The sequence below is a fragment of the Pezoporus occidentalis genome, unplaced genomic scaffold (assembly GCF_034315485.1).
Source record: "Pezoporus occidentalis ecotype Australia unplaced genomic scaffold, CSIRO_AGI_Poc_V1 ctg89, whole genome shotgun sequence".
Classification (NCBI taxonomy): Eukaryota; Metazoa; Chordata; class Aves; order Psittaciformes; family Psittacidae; genus Pezoporus; species Pezoporus occidentalis.
In genome coordinates this window covers 3,677,064-3,693,934 of record NW_026916253.1, presented here as the reverse complement: position 1 = coordinate 3,693,934, position 16,871 = coordinate 3,677,064, and the positions used below count along the sequence as shown (strand labels likewise).

General features: G+C 38.5%; 1 protein-coding gene across 4 annotated transcripts in view; it reads left to right on the top strand.

The window, feature by feature from the left end:
- The window catches only part of LOC134156620 (transcription initiation factor TFIID subunit 4-like), a 149,818-nt gene that overhangs the window by 122,397 nt on the left and 10,550 nt on the right, over positions 1-16,871 (top strand). The window contains exon 15 of one of the 4 annotated variants that reach the window (XM_062604851.1): positions 1,796-1,967. The exons of the other annotated variants lie outside the window; for them this stretch is intronic. Within the exon in view, the coding sequence (XP_062460835.1) occupies positions 1,796-1,828 (33 nt within the window). The 3' untranslated portion in view covers positions 1,829-1,967. Of the gene's footprint in view, positions 1-1,795; positions 1,968-16,871 lie in introns of those variants that run through there. 4 annotated transcript variants of the gene reach the window in all.

Below are 16,871 nucleotides of genomic sequence, written 5' to 3'. Positions count from 1 at the left end.
TGTGTTGTATAGCTACAATTAAAATCAACTCCTCTGCCAAAAAATAAAAGGGAGGAGGGTAGAAGGAGAACATCAAAGACAGATTGAAATGTGTAGTTAGTAATAAGAGTGGTCTCCTCTTGAACCAAGCCCTGCAGCTATTCATGGCCCCCTTGTTAATGAGAAATTTTGACCTCTGGTTTGTAAGTTAAACTTGTAATCCCAGCTAATGAAGTAAATCAATCCCAACTTCAGTCTGTTGTTCCCATTTTTCTTTCCACACTGTGTCTGGGAGTTAGTATCCAGGTCTACAAATACAATTTGGGGGAAAAAAAAATATTCTGCTGCTATGTAACTTCTCCTATTTTGCAGATTCATGTAAACATTATCTGAAGCAGACAGATTATTTTAACTTGTCTGTGGGCTTGTAGAATGTTCTATTAGTTTGGGTGGTTTAGAGACATTTAAGTAATAGGCCTGAGTTAACATTTTAGAAGGAAAGCTGAATTTGTAACTATCAAAAAATATTCATCTCATAAACAGATATATGCTTTAGATATGTAGATCTGTTTGAAATTATTTGAGGAGCCTTAGTTTTAGTTCTTGTTTAAGGGCTTTGTGTCAGAAAAAAGGTCTCCCATTTCAGTCTCAATTCTGAGAGAAAACAGATTCACTAGCAATAAAATGAATGTGAATCTAAGATACTAATTCTCACGATGGGTGGATCGTCCTTTCAAATACATACTTCTGTGTCTGGTAAGCCACTGAGTGACAATAAACCAAGCCTCAAATCCAGCCCAAAAGCCCTGGTAAAGCTTCTGAGTTGATTCCATGTCATATCGTGTTATTAAAGAATCTGTAAAAGATCAGCAAATGGTATAAAAGGAGGTGAATCTGTGGCAAAAACAAGGAGATGCCAGGTTCATAGTAATCCCTTAAAAGAAAACATAACCAGCTAGAGAGAAACAAAAAAACAAAAAAAACAACCAACCAAAACATGCTTGCTTGTAACTGCTTTGCTTTCCTTCTGCATTAGCAATTGGTATCACTCTGGTCCCTTCTAAATGGTACGGGCCCTTTTTTGTTCTGTTTCTCTAAAAACAGAGAGGTTTTACGTTATTTTACTGCAGTTTAGTGCTGCAGATACTGTGTTACAGGAGCAGAAGAGTCCTAATAAAGTGTGGTTTTCTAAATGAAGGGGTTCACAGGTCCCCCTCTAACTGCAAGCAACTTGCTGCATCTTTGCATGCACCTTCACTTTCCCTGGCAGCTGTGGCACAGAGCTGCATGGAGTTGCGGCTGGCAAGTGTTGGCTCATATTCCTGCCATTTGCCCAACAAGCCTTATAGCATACTATCTTTTGTAGGCATCACACACTTAGATTTCTGTCACGAAGAGGAAACAGAAGACCAAGTGCTGCTGCATTTTATGCAATTTCATTATAGAAAAGTTTTTTACACCAGTGAAGTAGGAATCTAGGAGGATTGACACAGTTCAGGAGTTGTTTCTGCGGTGACCCCGGAGGTGCTGTATTTTGGTTACCTCTGAGACCGAGCTTGGTCTCAGTCTACTTCTTTCCAGCAGTAGAAGCTGTATTATTTTTATTCCTTAAAAAAAAAAAAAAAAAAAAAAAGGATTAAAAAAAAAAAGGTGACTCCTGACTGGATTTGGTTACTTGCCGCCAGAAAGGCGACACCGATTTCCTCAGGGCAGGCAATTGTCAAAAGGCTGCTGGGGTACCCAGAAGGGATGCATTCCCCCGGGGTGGGGACACAAAGGCTCCTGACAGCTTCAGTGAATGATCTGTCGTCAGCAGGTGACACCTGGTCGTTATCCACTGCTCTCCTAACTGATGGAGACCGGGGAGCTCTGGGGACCGTGAGATTCAACCAGATTTGGATAAGAGGCTTCTTTGTAACAAAGGCTGTTACAAAAAAGGTGTTACCGGAAGAAGAAGCTCAGGCTTGCAGGTATAGACCCTGAGTAGTTTCTTTTCAGCCTTCCCGAAGGGATGGGTCTGGAAAGAGGTTAATGAACAGTAGACCAGAAAGCTGTGGAGGGTGATGTGCAAGAGGCTCTCCCAGCGAAAAGGAGGAAGAACTTTTCTGTAGAGTAACGAAATATTAATACAGAGATTACATCCCCTAATAAGTTTTAGCCTGTAATGTATATTTTTCCTAAGGATCAAATGCAGTGAAATTTTTTACTACTCAGAGTTCCTTTGTATCTAGAGGGTCTCTGTTTGGTTTGAAAGTAGTGCATGAAGTGATACATATGATCCGCAAAGGGGTGAAGGGTTAAACTGTATGCTATTTTTGTTGGTGATAATACTGTACAGTCGTTCACTTTACCTGTATTATTCTTTGAAGATGCTCACAGCCTTCATAATGATTTGAATCTGGATACTTTAGACTGCTGCAAATCATTAGTACATTGTAAGCAAGAGTTTATAATAACCTACTTTTTGTCTCACTAAATTTAAAAGAAGCTTTGTTAATGCTGACAACAAGTGGAAATCGCAGCAGTGAATCTGTTCTCAAGTGATATACCTTAGTATATGGAGAATCCTGTTGCGAAGAACTTCGAAAATAATCACGGTTTATTAGCTGCACAGTCTTTTCCCCTTTGTTTCTATTCATTTAATTTAAAGTGAAACAACTCAGCATGCAAAACTAAAATTAGCTGCAAAAAAGGTGTAAGTGAATAAACAGGCAAATCCATTAGAGTCGATGGGTTATTGGATCCCTTGCCATTCCTCAGATGGCGGCCTATTAAAAGTGGTAATGTCTGCCTTCAGCATGGCCTTAAGGCAAGAAAGAAGGCCAAGACAGGCATATTTCACATGCATCAGACACAAGAATTAAATAGACCAATGTTCCCTAAAAGACTGAAGTACATCTCTTTCTGACGTTCATCTCGGGCAAAAATTCATTGATCTCAGTATGTCCCTTGGCAATTATAAAATATTAAATCCAAGTCACACTTTTCTAGTTGGCTTAATTTTTTCTCTATTCACAGCTTTCTATTTGATCAATTTTAACAAGTTAGGAATAGCATCTAATAATAAAATAAAAACTGCAGAGTGAAAAAGTTTGTTCATTTGACAGTCTTATATTTCTGTCTTTAGAGCTGCCTCATTTTACTGTATTTTAAGTAGATTTGCAGACTAAATAGATGAAAAGAATATATGTTTATGCACCCAAACCCTCCCTCCACTGTCTCGTTTGAATTAGCAACCTCTTTTTAAAGCTGGATACTTGTATGTGGTGATGGTATTGCAGTGAAATCTGTATTTTAAAGCTAAATCTGTGTAGTTAATCACCATTGTTTCTTCTAGAGTCAGACAGTAATTATTTTTGCTTCATGTTTCTCTTATGTCAGACTGGAAAACGTGATATTGGTAGAACCTTACTTCTAAATGACTACGTACATGAGTATTTGTTTTGTTTTGTTTTGTTTTAACTGAAATTTGGGTTTGTGTAAATACCAGTCAGGTAGAAAAATGAAAAATAACCTGTCAGAACCTGGATCTCTTTTAACATAAATCTGGAGATTGCAGCATATGCAGTACAGCAGAAAAAATGTCTTTGCCGGTGGTCTTTGCTGATGAGAGACTTATTTGGCGGAAATCTTTTCCATATAGGCATTCTACCTGTTGTGTTAGCTTGTTCCCTTTCTGCTTAGCATGCTCATCTGGCTGGCACACTTGCAACCTTCCATTCCTTAAATAAGCTCATTCAGTGGCCAACAGCTAAAAGCAATCTTGGCTGAAAAGATGTCAAGAAGAATGCTTAGAGACTTGGTTGGCTTTCAAAAAATGACAATTTTGATTATTTACTATCAGCAGAATTAGCGCACAGAGAGGGGGAGGCTAACCAGTGGGTCTTAAATTTTCAGAAAAGTGAAGTTGAGGATTATGTGTTACATTTTTGGAAACAAGACCCCGTTCCCATGTCACTACATGTTTATAGACTGCTTCATTTTTTATTTTAGTAAGAAAAGGTATTGTAACTATTAGAAAGAAAAAACAACGTCAGGGAGTGTGGCTGCTAGTGTAGCTCCATCAGCACCATTGGAGAGGAATCAGCTTGCCTTGGGTGCATGGTTAAAAACATGGACAGATTAGATGCATATTTCTGTGCTTTCTCAATTTAATTTTTAACCTGGAAAACATTTACATTAACATTCAATCCAGCATCTGTAAGATTAGTTCTTTTATCCATGTTTATAGTCCTTGACACAGTTTTGTATCCACTTGCCATGAGTTGCAGCTTCCTGGGTGGCCCTGGGAAGTGGACCAGCTCACTCCTATGGCTGTACTGAGGTTCCCTGGTTGTAGAGACATCAGAACAGCTTATCATCCTTTTTTTTTTTTTTTTTTTCCAGACTGCTAATTGTGCCTGTTCTTGCTGTGTCTTTGTAGGGCATATATTGTAACAGAGCTCATTTTTAGATGGGACTTAAAGGTTGATATAGTTACTGATTGACCAGCATCCATCTATCCTGTCTGTGACGAACAAAGAAGTGTAGGTATAATACAGTATTCAGGGATCACAGGAAAAATGTACTGGTGACCCAGAATCCCAGTAGCTGTAGAGATTTTTTTTCCCCTTTTTCATAGAAATTGTGATCCAGCCATTTAAAAGTCACTTCAAGAGCAGTGTTACTCAGAAGCATATTGAGTCTTGGAAAATACAGGTATAATTTTCCCTTTTTAAAATTCATTTTTTGTTCTTCTGAAAGAGCTGCAGTTTGAAAAAAGGTCTATAATATAACCTCTACTGAAATGCTTGTGTATTTTCCTGTATGCACACACTTAGACATGTATGTGTGTGTGTATATATAATATTTTCTAAGTATATATCTGGTTTACAGTCAGCCATTTGATATAGCATTATAAACTGTTTCAAATATGTCTGAGACTAATATCAATGAAATTAGAGCAGTTGTGTTCTGTGTTTGGTGATTCTAAGTTGACAGGGTAATTGGATCGTTCCAAGTTTCAGCATACTACTTGTTAATATATTCTCAGTAATGGTGGTTTTGTTGAACTGCCAGCAGCACACCTTTATGACCAGCCAAAATTTGGTTTCCATTTCTTACCTAATGGACTGACACATAATATATTATTTATTAAAACCATGATTCTAATTGATGTTTAGTCTAAGTAAACATTAGTACATTGGCACTAATGGTACTCTGTTCACAATGTTGTTTCGTTTATTGAGTCCGTGCGGCATTAGCCATACACTTTTAATTTCAAGCTATTTGTCTCATCTGTCCTGAACACCACTCTCACTTATTCGTGTTTGAATGTATAAATTGCAGAACTAGATTTGCTTTTGAAATCCACTTAAAATTCTGTATTTTAACAAAATGAGACAAAGTAGGTTGATTTTAGGTATTCCAGTTACTAATGTTTCCATGACTTCACATAATATGAAAAACTGACCATCTCCAGCTATCAATTTTGTTTTGTGAAATAAATGGCAAAAATAAATACAGCTATTATTTTTTTTTTTTTTTTCAGTTCTTTGAACATAAATTAATAATAGTTTAACAATTTTCTGGGTGTTTGCATGTTTTTTCCTAGTCAGTTCTACATCATGATATCCTTATACATTATATTATGATGCTGCGATACAGAAGTAAAATTAATAGCTGTAAAAAGTGACAGCATTGTTCTGTAAGGATGTGCAATATTGTTTATTAAAGTGATCCTGTTTAAAGAACATTTTACTGAACTTCATTTTTCTTGAACTGCATACTAATTTTAAAGGTCAGTGTGGTTAGTTACCATAGTAGTGACCTAAAAATAACCTTTCTAGTGTACCTGTATATTTCTGATCTGTAGTGTTAGCATTCAGAAATGTTCTTTCCCTTAGAGTTTCAGCAGCTAAATAAGTTGCAACCCCTTCAGCTATACTCATAAAAATTTGCTTCCAGACAACATGGTCTGTTTATTGTGTAATAATCGAAATGGCACTAAATTGCAATGATTGCTGAACACTTAGGAATTGCATTAACCACTTAACTGCTATACTTCCATTTTCTTCCTCACTGTGAAGTATTATACTGATTTTCCTCTTAGTTAGAGCTGCTTAACTAAACCTCTGAGATGAACAGAATATTTTAGTAGCCTCATACACCATCATATTTTGAGTCAATCAGTAGTGACCTTGGCTAAGAATTTTGGAGAAGTTTTTAAAAAAGCTGTCAAGCAAAATAGCTCACAGTGCATTGCCTTGAATCTTTACAGAAAACAGAGGGAAGCACAAAACATCTCTAAGTGAGTTTAAAAAAATATAGGGAGGATTAAGTCTTTCTCTTTCCTTCTATATTAGATAGGTTATTTCCTATTCTGATACACTGCTGCTAAGACAAAACAGTTAATAGTTTTGAGGCCTTATCGAAGGACTTAATCATAATCTGTAATGTGGTGCTGAGAATGTAATTAAAAATCTAAATACACTGATAGGTGAAGGATTTTAGTAGTGCCATTGTTTTTATGGGTATATTGATGATTTTTTGTTGTCTACCTATTTGCTGTTAACTGGGGTAAACCAGACAAACATTTGAACAATATCAGACTTCAAAGCTCCATGATGATTGCCAGCTAAAATAGTTTTGATTCCAAATATTTTAGTTTAGAATTGATTTCTGTTTTCTCTCAAGGATTTATAAATTCTGGTCCTGTTTGCTTCTAAGAAAAGTTGTCAGGAAAAGGAAGAGGGGTTTTGGTTTGTGGCTTTGTGTGTGTTTTTCCCTTTTTTAAGCAAAACTCTTCTGAAATCTTGCTGCAGAAAAGGGGGAAAAAGGCTGATACAGGTAAGGAAGAGTTAAATAGAAATTGAGCGGGGATGCTGGGGGGCAGCAGTGCTGCAGAACATAGCAGTGTTCGTGCGAAGGCAAGTCATTTCCCGAAACACTGCAGACACATGGCCTGAGGCAGTCTAAAACCTTTGGAGACCAAAATGGCTCGCAGGAGTTAGAAGTAATAAGGTGTTTTTCCCTTCTTTCTCCTTCACTGAAATTCTGTAAGGTTGCTATGCATTACCAAGGAACAATGCCACTATTTTTGTGTTTTATATGGGTATTAAGATCCATTACAATTTGACATTTTTAAGATTGGTTATCCTGTAGTTTGGTGTTAAATTGAAATTGTTTGTTTTGAATTTAATTCTTTCATTTTTCAAAGGAAAAAAAGGCAGCACTGCTGTGCTGATAGCTTACTGAAGTATGCCAGGATCTGATGTTTGAACTGAATGTTTGCTATCCCAAAATATAGGCAAAATTATCCGTAAAACAGTTCTCGAATCTGGGGTTTTATATTTTTTAATAATTTTTTTAAGCCTGAAAGATGCTTTCTGGCTAGCTTTTCACAGGTTGTAGAAGATATTGCACATGTAATATCTTTAAGGCATGATGTTTCTGGGATTATTTTTAACACTGTGTTAAGCATCCAGGATGTATTGTGCTTTATGCAACCTGCTTATGATTATTATAACCCTGTATGTTTGCAGCAGCTAAATAAACTGCACATCACATAAATTACTGCAGCAATGTTATTAGGCCAGCAGCAATTTTAAGGACATCTGTTAACTCTTTTTCAAATGTCCTGTCCTTACTCGTTTATTCTAAACATTTCTGTTGTTAATTACTACTTAAATACGTGAAGCAGTTCTTCAGACATAGCTGTGAAGAGCAGCTGAAGAGGATGAGGCAAATTTTGGTCCCATCTTTAGCCTTGCTCTGAATGCCACAGTCAGAAGGGACCTGTAGCATATTATTTTACGGTAAACACAGGTAAACCAGGACAGAGCAATGGATAATAGACATATATACCCATTGCAGTAATAGTCATTGCTTTAGCCAGGAAGGCCTCCTCTCTATATCAACGAGGCACAGTCCAAGCAACTTTCTCCACTTAGGCCCTAAAAGTCTGACTTCTTGTTATTGTAGCTGGTGAAAAAAAATTGCGATGAAACTTTCTCTCTCAAAATACGTTTTTGTCAAAGAATAAAATGTTTAGCAAAAATACATCTGTTTCAAAAACATATTTGGCAAGGAGGTTTCCCAGCTCCATGATGACATTTCTAGTGAGAAAGAGTCTGTTGCCAAGTGGTGCCAGCCTGGGTGTGGGATTTGGAAGATGAATAGTGCCTTAGCTACTGCGTTGATGCGTCTCTCTGCCGCTCATGTTTGTTCAACACAGAAAAAAACCATGGTTGAGAATTGAAATGTTTTCTGGCCTAGTCTTTATTGTGTAATAAAATGTTACACCAACAAAATGCCCAATTCATAGTTCTCTTAAATATTACTTCTTTCCATGTGGAATTCATGGGAGACCATAAGGTGTTTTACTGGCACCAAGTCACCCAGGTCTCCTCTTCATTTTTAATTCAGTGAATTGCAAATACTTGATCATGAAAACAAACAGGATGCTGTTTTTCAAAGGTTAGATGGAACTTAAGAGCAGCTCTGGTAAATTAAACAAGCAATAATAAAAGGTCCTGCAGAAATTCTTTTCAGACAGTGTAAAAGGTTTCTGTTTCTGCTGGGAAGTTTGCCAGGATATTGTGAACGTATATAGCTTTTCATCAGCCTTGTAGGAAAAATAGATGCAAAGTAAGGAATATTCAATAAGTGGGTTTCGTTTCTGTCTTCTGAGCAGTGTCTTATTTTCAAATTACAGTCTTGTCTCTCGATGCAATTGAAGCAAACCTGTAGTATATACTTACAGTATTGCCAATTCAGGTATTTTCTCTTGCTCACCACTACTGCAATTCAGTTAATCACAAAGTGCATATAGCTTATTGCAGTGCGTGAAGCTGTGGAGGATCACAGCTCAGGTAGAAACCTCTCGTTAAATGATCTACCTGCAGACAGGCTGATCAACCAAAGACAGACTAACTGCCTGCAAGTGTACAGGTTCCAGGTTGCAAAGCAGCATCCTCTCCTTTGTCCTCCTTCTCCTTGGTGAGACCAAGACACTCAAGTGGAGCACTTGACCTCTGTTTGTAAAGCCCAGCGGCTGCCGCCACCCCTGACCAGTGTTTCTCCCATAGTGAGATTCCCACAAGTGCTCCCCAGAGTCTGTCAGATAAGATCATGGGTTGGCCAACTTTATTTATGGACCAATGAATTATGCAGCTGGGGTAATTAGATGTTTTTGTTTTGTGAATCAGAATTAGCTCCTGGGGTGCCAACATAGGAAAGTCTGTGAAACGGCATAATAAAAGTCATTTTTATGCAGAGGTGGAAATATTTGAATGCAAAAGAAAATTGGGAGGAGGGGGGTGGGGGAGCTGAGCTTAAGTCCTTATGTATTTGTAGTGGAAAGGTGAAGTGTAAACTCTAGTTGTTACACATTAAAGCTTTTATTTCTCTTGCATTGTATAGGGAAGAAGGAGGCTGTTTTAGCATAGACTCCAAAAGAAAAGAAGTACTTCTCCCTTCCCCCAAGTATGGCTATAAAATACAGATGCTTTTGTGTAGCTGGAAAATATGTATGGAATTATATATGTATATTCAGGGACTCTATAGTCACCGTATGCTATTTGTAGAATAGACCTGGATTACAACTAAATTCAGCATAGTTTCTATGATACCCTTCAGATGCATATTTTGAAATACATTTGAGGTAGCAGACTAGTATGTAGTTTTGACTTCTCTAACTTATATGCCTTATGTTTATGCCTCAAGATAACATTGAATAACATATTTAAACTACTCATGTGTGAAAAAGCAAAATTATATCTCATGAACTGATTTCACACATTCAGAAAATTGAATTCCTGTTTTGTCCAGATACTAAACAGAAATCAGAAGGGAAAATGCTTGTAGAAATGATACGGTGTTTCAAAATGGAGAAGATACGAGTACTTTTAATGAGAAGGGACTAATTTTAAAAGTTGAATCATTTTACAAAGGTATTCTTTACAAGTGTAGCTTACATTGTGTAGGCATTACAGTCTGGTTCATTTGATAATGAGTCAGAGAAGTTTACTGGGCTGTTATGATTTAATATTTGGAGTTGAATCTAGATATTGTAAAACAGTAATTGGTAATAGCCATATTTGATTCTTTCTTCAATTTCGTCATCCATAAGAACTAGTACTGTCAGGTGGTAATCCTTTATTTACATATAATAAAAACTAGAGGTGTATATAGTCTTGTGGCTATCATCAGTATTTATTAAATATGTATTTGTTTTCCATATGTCTGTGTGTACATAGTAGTTTTGTATGGGTATGTATAAATTACACTAAAGCCATGGCCTTTCATGGATTTTAATTACTATGTAGCTATCCTGTGAGTTTTTGTAAACAAGAAAGACATTATATTTGAAAGCAGTACACTAGATGAGCTGTTCTGGCAATCCATAGAGTTTAAAGCTTAGACTTTTGAATTCCAACATCTATATGAAATAGCGGTTGATGACATGGCATGCAAGTCTTAAAAAAACAAAACACAGAATCAACCCCACCACCAGTAATTACAGAATTGCTAAAGGTCCTCTCTCAATTTACATAATCTGTCTGGGTTTCTGAACTTTAGAGAGGATTTAATGTATATTGCCATAAAATTGGCATTTTATTTTTCAGTATGATGCTACTGTTTATGAGTATGCAGAGTTAGGAAGATGGTAAGGTGTTATGGTAATGGTGTTTCATAGTGTGAGTTGATTAGAGACTGAGTCAAGCACTGTGGGGAGCATGGCTGAAAATTTGGAAGTTTGCTCTCGGAAAGGAGAGTCCACTGTAGTTCCATTGAAGGTGATGCACTGCATAATGAAAACCAAGTGCTTTATAAATGAATATGTAAAGAATATAGCAGGATCTTGAGCAATGTTTTTCAGAATAAGGAATGTTCTGGTTGTTGTTTGTCTTACTAGCTGGAAAAACAAACAAACAAACAAAAAAAAGAAAAGACTACTGTGATTTTGTAGGGATTCTGTATTTAAGACCCTGACCAAATTAAGTCACCTGGGGAGCAGCAAAGGCGTCTGAAGAGCAGCGTATAATCCAGCTGTGCATTTTGCTGCAATTTAATTTTACAAGGTTAAGTAGAAGCCAAAATCTTAAGAACTGCGGCAGTTATCAAGAAAAGCTGAACGGGATTATCAAGGTTAGGGTTCAGATAGAACAGATGGTAAAATAGTTATAACCAACTGTACCATATGTTACTGCTGCACACATTCAGGTAGCACATTATATGTACTGTGTGGAAAGTTCAGTGATCCTAATCCAGGTTTGTAGAAAGACCAAAAAAGCTCTTGAAAATCGATTTCATAACTTCAGACCAGGTTAATGAGAAAGCCGTAAGTGGTTAAACTGCACAACAGAACTCCCTATTCCAGAAAGGAATGCAAAAAGTTAGGCATAGTATGCAACTGTTACCTTTTCTAATTCCCAAAAAGCTAAAATGAAGCTTGCATTTCAGGAAGTGTGTTTCAGGCTCCTTTTACTTGAATTTCTGAGGAAAGTTACTTAAAGGAAAAACAAATTCACAGCACTTGAATTCAGACCATTCAAAGCAGGTTAGGATTTATGATTTTTGTAACTTTTAATCAGGGGCCAGATTTTAAAGGTGCCAATGAAATGATAACATTTCTTATCAGAAACAACTGGAGCTTCACAGCATCAGAGTAATTCAGAAAATGTGACCCCTGAATCTATAATCTCTGCTGTTATTACTCTCATGCTTTTTAAGGCATCTGATATGATGCCATAGGAAAGTAAAAGACAAGAAAGAGAAAAAAGGGTTAATCAAGTCAGAAGTACTGGGAGAAGTGGAATGGTAACAAAGAAGAAAAATGAAGGCAGAGAGTTGTGATTTGGAGTGGTGCTAAAGAGCCTCTGGGCTTGAGATTCATCTCGCATTTTATAATGCTCATGTTGTGTTGTATCATAATGCACTTGCTCCTACCAGAGCTAGCTGTTCCTCCTCTCTTATTGCCAATGGTAAAAATATGCCAGTAGCACCATTCCGTATTATTGAGCAAATTCTGAATTTCACGTTATTTTTTCACTTGTCTCTCTAATTAATTTAGTAATCCTCTGCAGTGTGTGTGCATGTGTACATGTGTACAGTTGCCCTCTTCCATCATGTGTTAGAATTCTCACGTTGCTGATGATTGGTCCTGCCAGCTCCCTTCCAGAGATGGTGAATATGTTACTCTCCACTGCCTTTTGTTTAACTTTGCCAAAAAAATTCCCATCATGAGCCTCGGGTTCTGGCTGGTGCTTTGGGAAAGGTTTTTCTTCTGTAGTTGCAACCCTCTTTTTTAATATAACTTTTATTTTATTTTGGGAGTAATTAGATATGAGAGACTTGTCAGTTTGTACATTGGTCATTGTCAACTGTGGAGATCTGTTAGTAATAGCTATTCAGTATGTATCGGATGATTTATGGTATTAGGTGGTTTTGTGTCTGTCTTAGACTTATTTTCTATTATTTATTATTATATCTGTTTCAGTTACAATTGTTCATAATGGAGCCTTTGATTTTGGCTATCAAGGTTTTAATTTATTTTAAATAATTAATAACTATGTATGTTGGTGGTGTTTCTAATACAGGAAAGATGGAGATAGTTGATTCTTCTTTTTGTTGATTTTGTTGATTTGTTGATTCTTCTTTTCTTGCAGTAGTCTTGAGTGGTATTCAGATTTATGAGTATAGTAAAGTTTACAAGTTAGAGATAAGTAACAGGAGAGCTTTAACATCTGAAAGAAGCATTTTGTGTATCACCATGTCTTCTCTATGTATCTCTATCTGTAGACTGAAGAGATATTTTTTTATATTGATATGGATTGCTCAATCATTTTCTCACAACAAAAAACAGTTGGTGAAAGGATGTTCTTTGAAAGCTTTTGTGATGCATTTAATCCCACTTCATAAAAAGAGGTGGATCTACAATAATTCTGAGAACATGAAAAGGTTAACTTTACAAAAAAAAACAAGAGAGTTAAGGTGGGTTTTTTTTTTCAAATTACTTCAAATTACTTTGAAATTCAAGATTTATTCTCTGTTGTCTGTGTCTTTAAAAGGTTGGTTGCTTTGTTGGTGAAATGGGTTGGAGGAAGATAGGGATTTGGAAATTCATGGAGAGGGGATTACAGGTTTTCTAAAATGTTAGAGCAAAGTTTAAATTGTCAGTATAGTGTCAATAAGTTAAACTGATCTGCTTTTTATTCAAGGCTTGGCTGTCTTATTTTGTCTGATAATGGAGACAAAAAAAACTGAATAGACATTAAGAGGTTAGGGTTCAGTATGAAGCAGAGGTTTTTGTTTTGTTTTGTTGTGGATTTTGGGGAATATTTTGTGTGTTTTGTTTTTTTTTGTGTTGGTTTTTGTTTATTTTGGTTTTTAAAGGTGTTTTAAACATGTATGCTGAAACAATTTGAAGTTTGGTGGCAGGTTAGATTGCAGTCTGGAGGACAGAGAACAGTGAAGAGTGGCGGAGATGTGGAGGTTACTGAAGCATATGTACTTTGAGTCCTGGATAAGTGATCCTGGTGTGGAAGAGAGAGGGGGAAAGGAGACATAGAAAAGGACTTCAGAAAGAGTACAGCATGATAAGCAGCATGGAGTGACCATGACGTGCAAGGGACTGTCTGCGTAATGTAGAAGGGGAAACAAAAGAACCTATTGAACAGGGGCTCCTATAAGCTTACTCATGTCTGCAGGAAAGAAAACCCACCTTGTTTCTTTTTTGGAGCCATTTGTCCAAACGCACAAAACCACTAACTTAAAAAGAGTCAAGAAGAGTGAGACTTAACCGGTGAAACAGAAATGTTAAGGAATCACAAAGTGAGTGGCTAAATGATTCAGCATCTTCTCCCTGCTGAACTCTGGATCATCTCTCCCTAGTGCCTGAAATGCACCATGCCTTAATTATATTCTGTGATATTTGCAGTAATAGAAAGTGTTAGCCTCTTTCACATTATATTTACAAATGTTAACATCTTATTTCCTCTACACTGGCACTGTGTTCTGACAATATGTTCATCCTGCAAGATAAAGGTATTAGCATTTAGGGCTTAATTTTATTGCCACTCAATCCAGAGTTATCAGGACTGTCTGCTTTGTTTTGCTTTATTTAATGGGCTGGGTGTACGAGTTAGGGCCATATACTACCCTCAATCCACAGAGGAGCCTCTGGTAATTATAGAGAAAGGTTTATACTGCTGTTCATGGATGGTAACTAATCTACAAGCAGATTTTACACAGGAATAACACGTGCCAAGAGCTGGTAGATCTGTAGCTATTTTGCCTGTTGTTTGGCAAGTGGTGCAATAAAGTCACTTGATTGGCACTTGCACAATTGCTGGGAGTGCGCAAGATGACCAACAGTTGCAAACACAATAAGTCTGCGTGTTATACATCATAATTAAGCTTAAGAACTGAAAGTCAGTTGAGATGAATGAGGGCAATTCATGCTCTCAAGAGCTGAGAAAGTGATTTTGTGGTTGCATTAAGATTTAGATACTTTTCTCTCTGTCTGCAGCTCTTCCCCCCTCCCATGGGAGGACTGGCAATATATGAAACAGGTATATGGTATCTGTGTCTCACCTTAAAAAGGTGAGATATAGCTAGCACATGAAATGTCATGATGTACTTATTGTGCTGATTTCTTCATCAAAACTAGCTATGAATGAATCTAGTTCCCCACAGTTCTGCTCAGCGTGTCTTCAGTAAGAGGTAGACCAAGAAACAACCTTTACTGGACAGCAGTTGTATATATATTAATTAGATATTTAAACAATTAAGTTTTACAGTTATATGTGTCTAGAGATTGATGGATGTCAAGAGTATTTTAATTATTTCAAGTTTCTGATTAAATTAAAGTCACCAACAAAAAAAGAAGGAAGAGGACAATTAAAAGCAAGGGGCTTCCTCCTATATGTGTTCTCCCCACCCAGAACCTCTTTGCTGTCCTGCAGGGGGGCTGATGAGGAAACACACTCGCACCATGAATTGGTGCACTGGTAAAGAAGATCACTACTGGTGCTGCCAGGAAAAAGCGCTGGGTTGTAGTGGTAGGCTACTCTGAAAGGAACAGAAGCACCCATCTGTTGGCCTGACCCAGTCTCAAGGGGGGTGTGTTGCCTACCAGGGGCACGGATCAGGGATGTTGCAGAGAGGCTGCCTGCTCTAGTAAGTCCCACTATTCCCCACTTCTAGTGATCAATGTGGGTGCTAGAGATACAGATAGAAGTAGCCTGGAGAGCATAAAGAAGAAGGACTACAGAGCCCTGGGAGAGGTGGTTAGAGGCTCTGGAGCTCAGATAGTCTTTTCGTCAGTTCTCCAGGATAAAGGGGAGGACCCTAAAAAGGCTAGGAGGATTGGCCAGGTTAATAAATAGTTAGAATGGTGGTGCCATAGGCAGGGGTTTGGGTATCTTGAACACGGGACCCAAGTTTGTAGGCCAGGTCTAGTGGGGGCTGGTGGAGCTGGTCTGAGCGGTTTTGGTAGGAGGCTTGCCAGGCTGGTCAAGAAAGCTTTAAACCAGATGTGTTGGTTTGCCAGCACCTATAATAAATGCTCGGAGCAATGTAGAGATATTCCAGCTGCTCCAGCCAATGAGCCGGCTTCATTTGGAGCTCGGCTCAGATGCCTCTATACAAACACCCATAGTATGGGGAACAAACAAGAGGAATTAGAGATGTGTGCACATCTACAGAGGTATGATGTAATAGGCATCACAGAAACATGGTGGGATGGCTCCTATGACTGGAGTGTTGGAATGGAAGGTTACAGGCTCTTTAGAAACGACAGGCCTGGCAGGTGGGGAGGGGGAGTTGCCCTTTATGTTAGGGATAGGCTGGAGAGTATGGAACTCTGTCTGGGGACAGGTGAGCAGTCCACAGAGAGTTTGTGGGTCAGGGTTAAAGGGAGAACAGCAATGGGAGACATTACTGTGGGGATCTGTTACAGAGCGCCTGATCAAGGAGAACCTGTGGATGAAGCACTCTACAGACAGATAGGAACAGCCTCACGCTTGCAGGGCCTTGTTCTCACGGGGGACTTCAACCACCCTGACATCTGCTGGAAGGACGATATGGCCCGGCACAAGCAGTCCAGGAGGTTCCTCAACTGTGTGGAAGACAACTTCCTACTGCAAGTAATAGAGGAGCCGACAAGGAGAGGTGCCGTGCTTGACCTCGTGCTCACCAACAGGGAAGGGCTGGTTGGAAATGCGACGCTCCAGGGCAGCCTTGGATGCAGCGATCACGAGATGGTCAAGTTTGAGATCCTCAGGACAGTGAGAAGAGCGTGCAGCAAGCTCAGTGCTCTGGACTTCAAGGGAGCAGACTTTGGCCTCTTCAGGAACCTGCTTAGTAAGGTTCCATAGGATATAGCCCTAGAGGGCAGGGAGGCCAAGACTGTTGGTTGATATTCAAGGATCACCTGCTACAAGCTCAGGAGTGTTGCATCCCAACTAGAAGGAAGTGCAGCAGGAGGGCCAGGAGACCTCCTTGGGTGGATAAGGAGCTGCTGAGGAAACTTAGAGTGAAAAAAAAGAGGCTCATAAAAGGTGAAAGCAAGGAGAGGCAGCCTGGGAAGAATACAGGGATGTTGTCTGGGAAGCTAGGGACCAGGTTAGGAAAGTTAAGGCCCAGTTAGAATTAAACTTGGCTAGAGGTATTAAAGATAACAGGAAGGGATTCTACAGGTATGTAGCAAATAAAAAACAGACTAGGGAGAATGTAGGCCCCCTCAGGAAGCCCTCGGGAGAACTGGCTACACAGGATTTGGAGAAGGCTGAGATTCTGAATGATTTCTTTGCCTCCGTCTTCACTGACAAAGGCTCTGACCACACCACCCAAGTCTTGGAAGGCAGATGCAGGCACTGTGAGAATGAAGACCTTGGCCCCACTGTAGG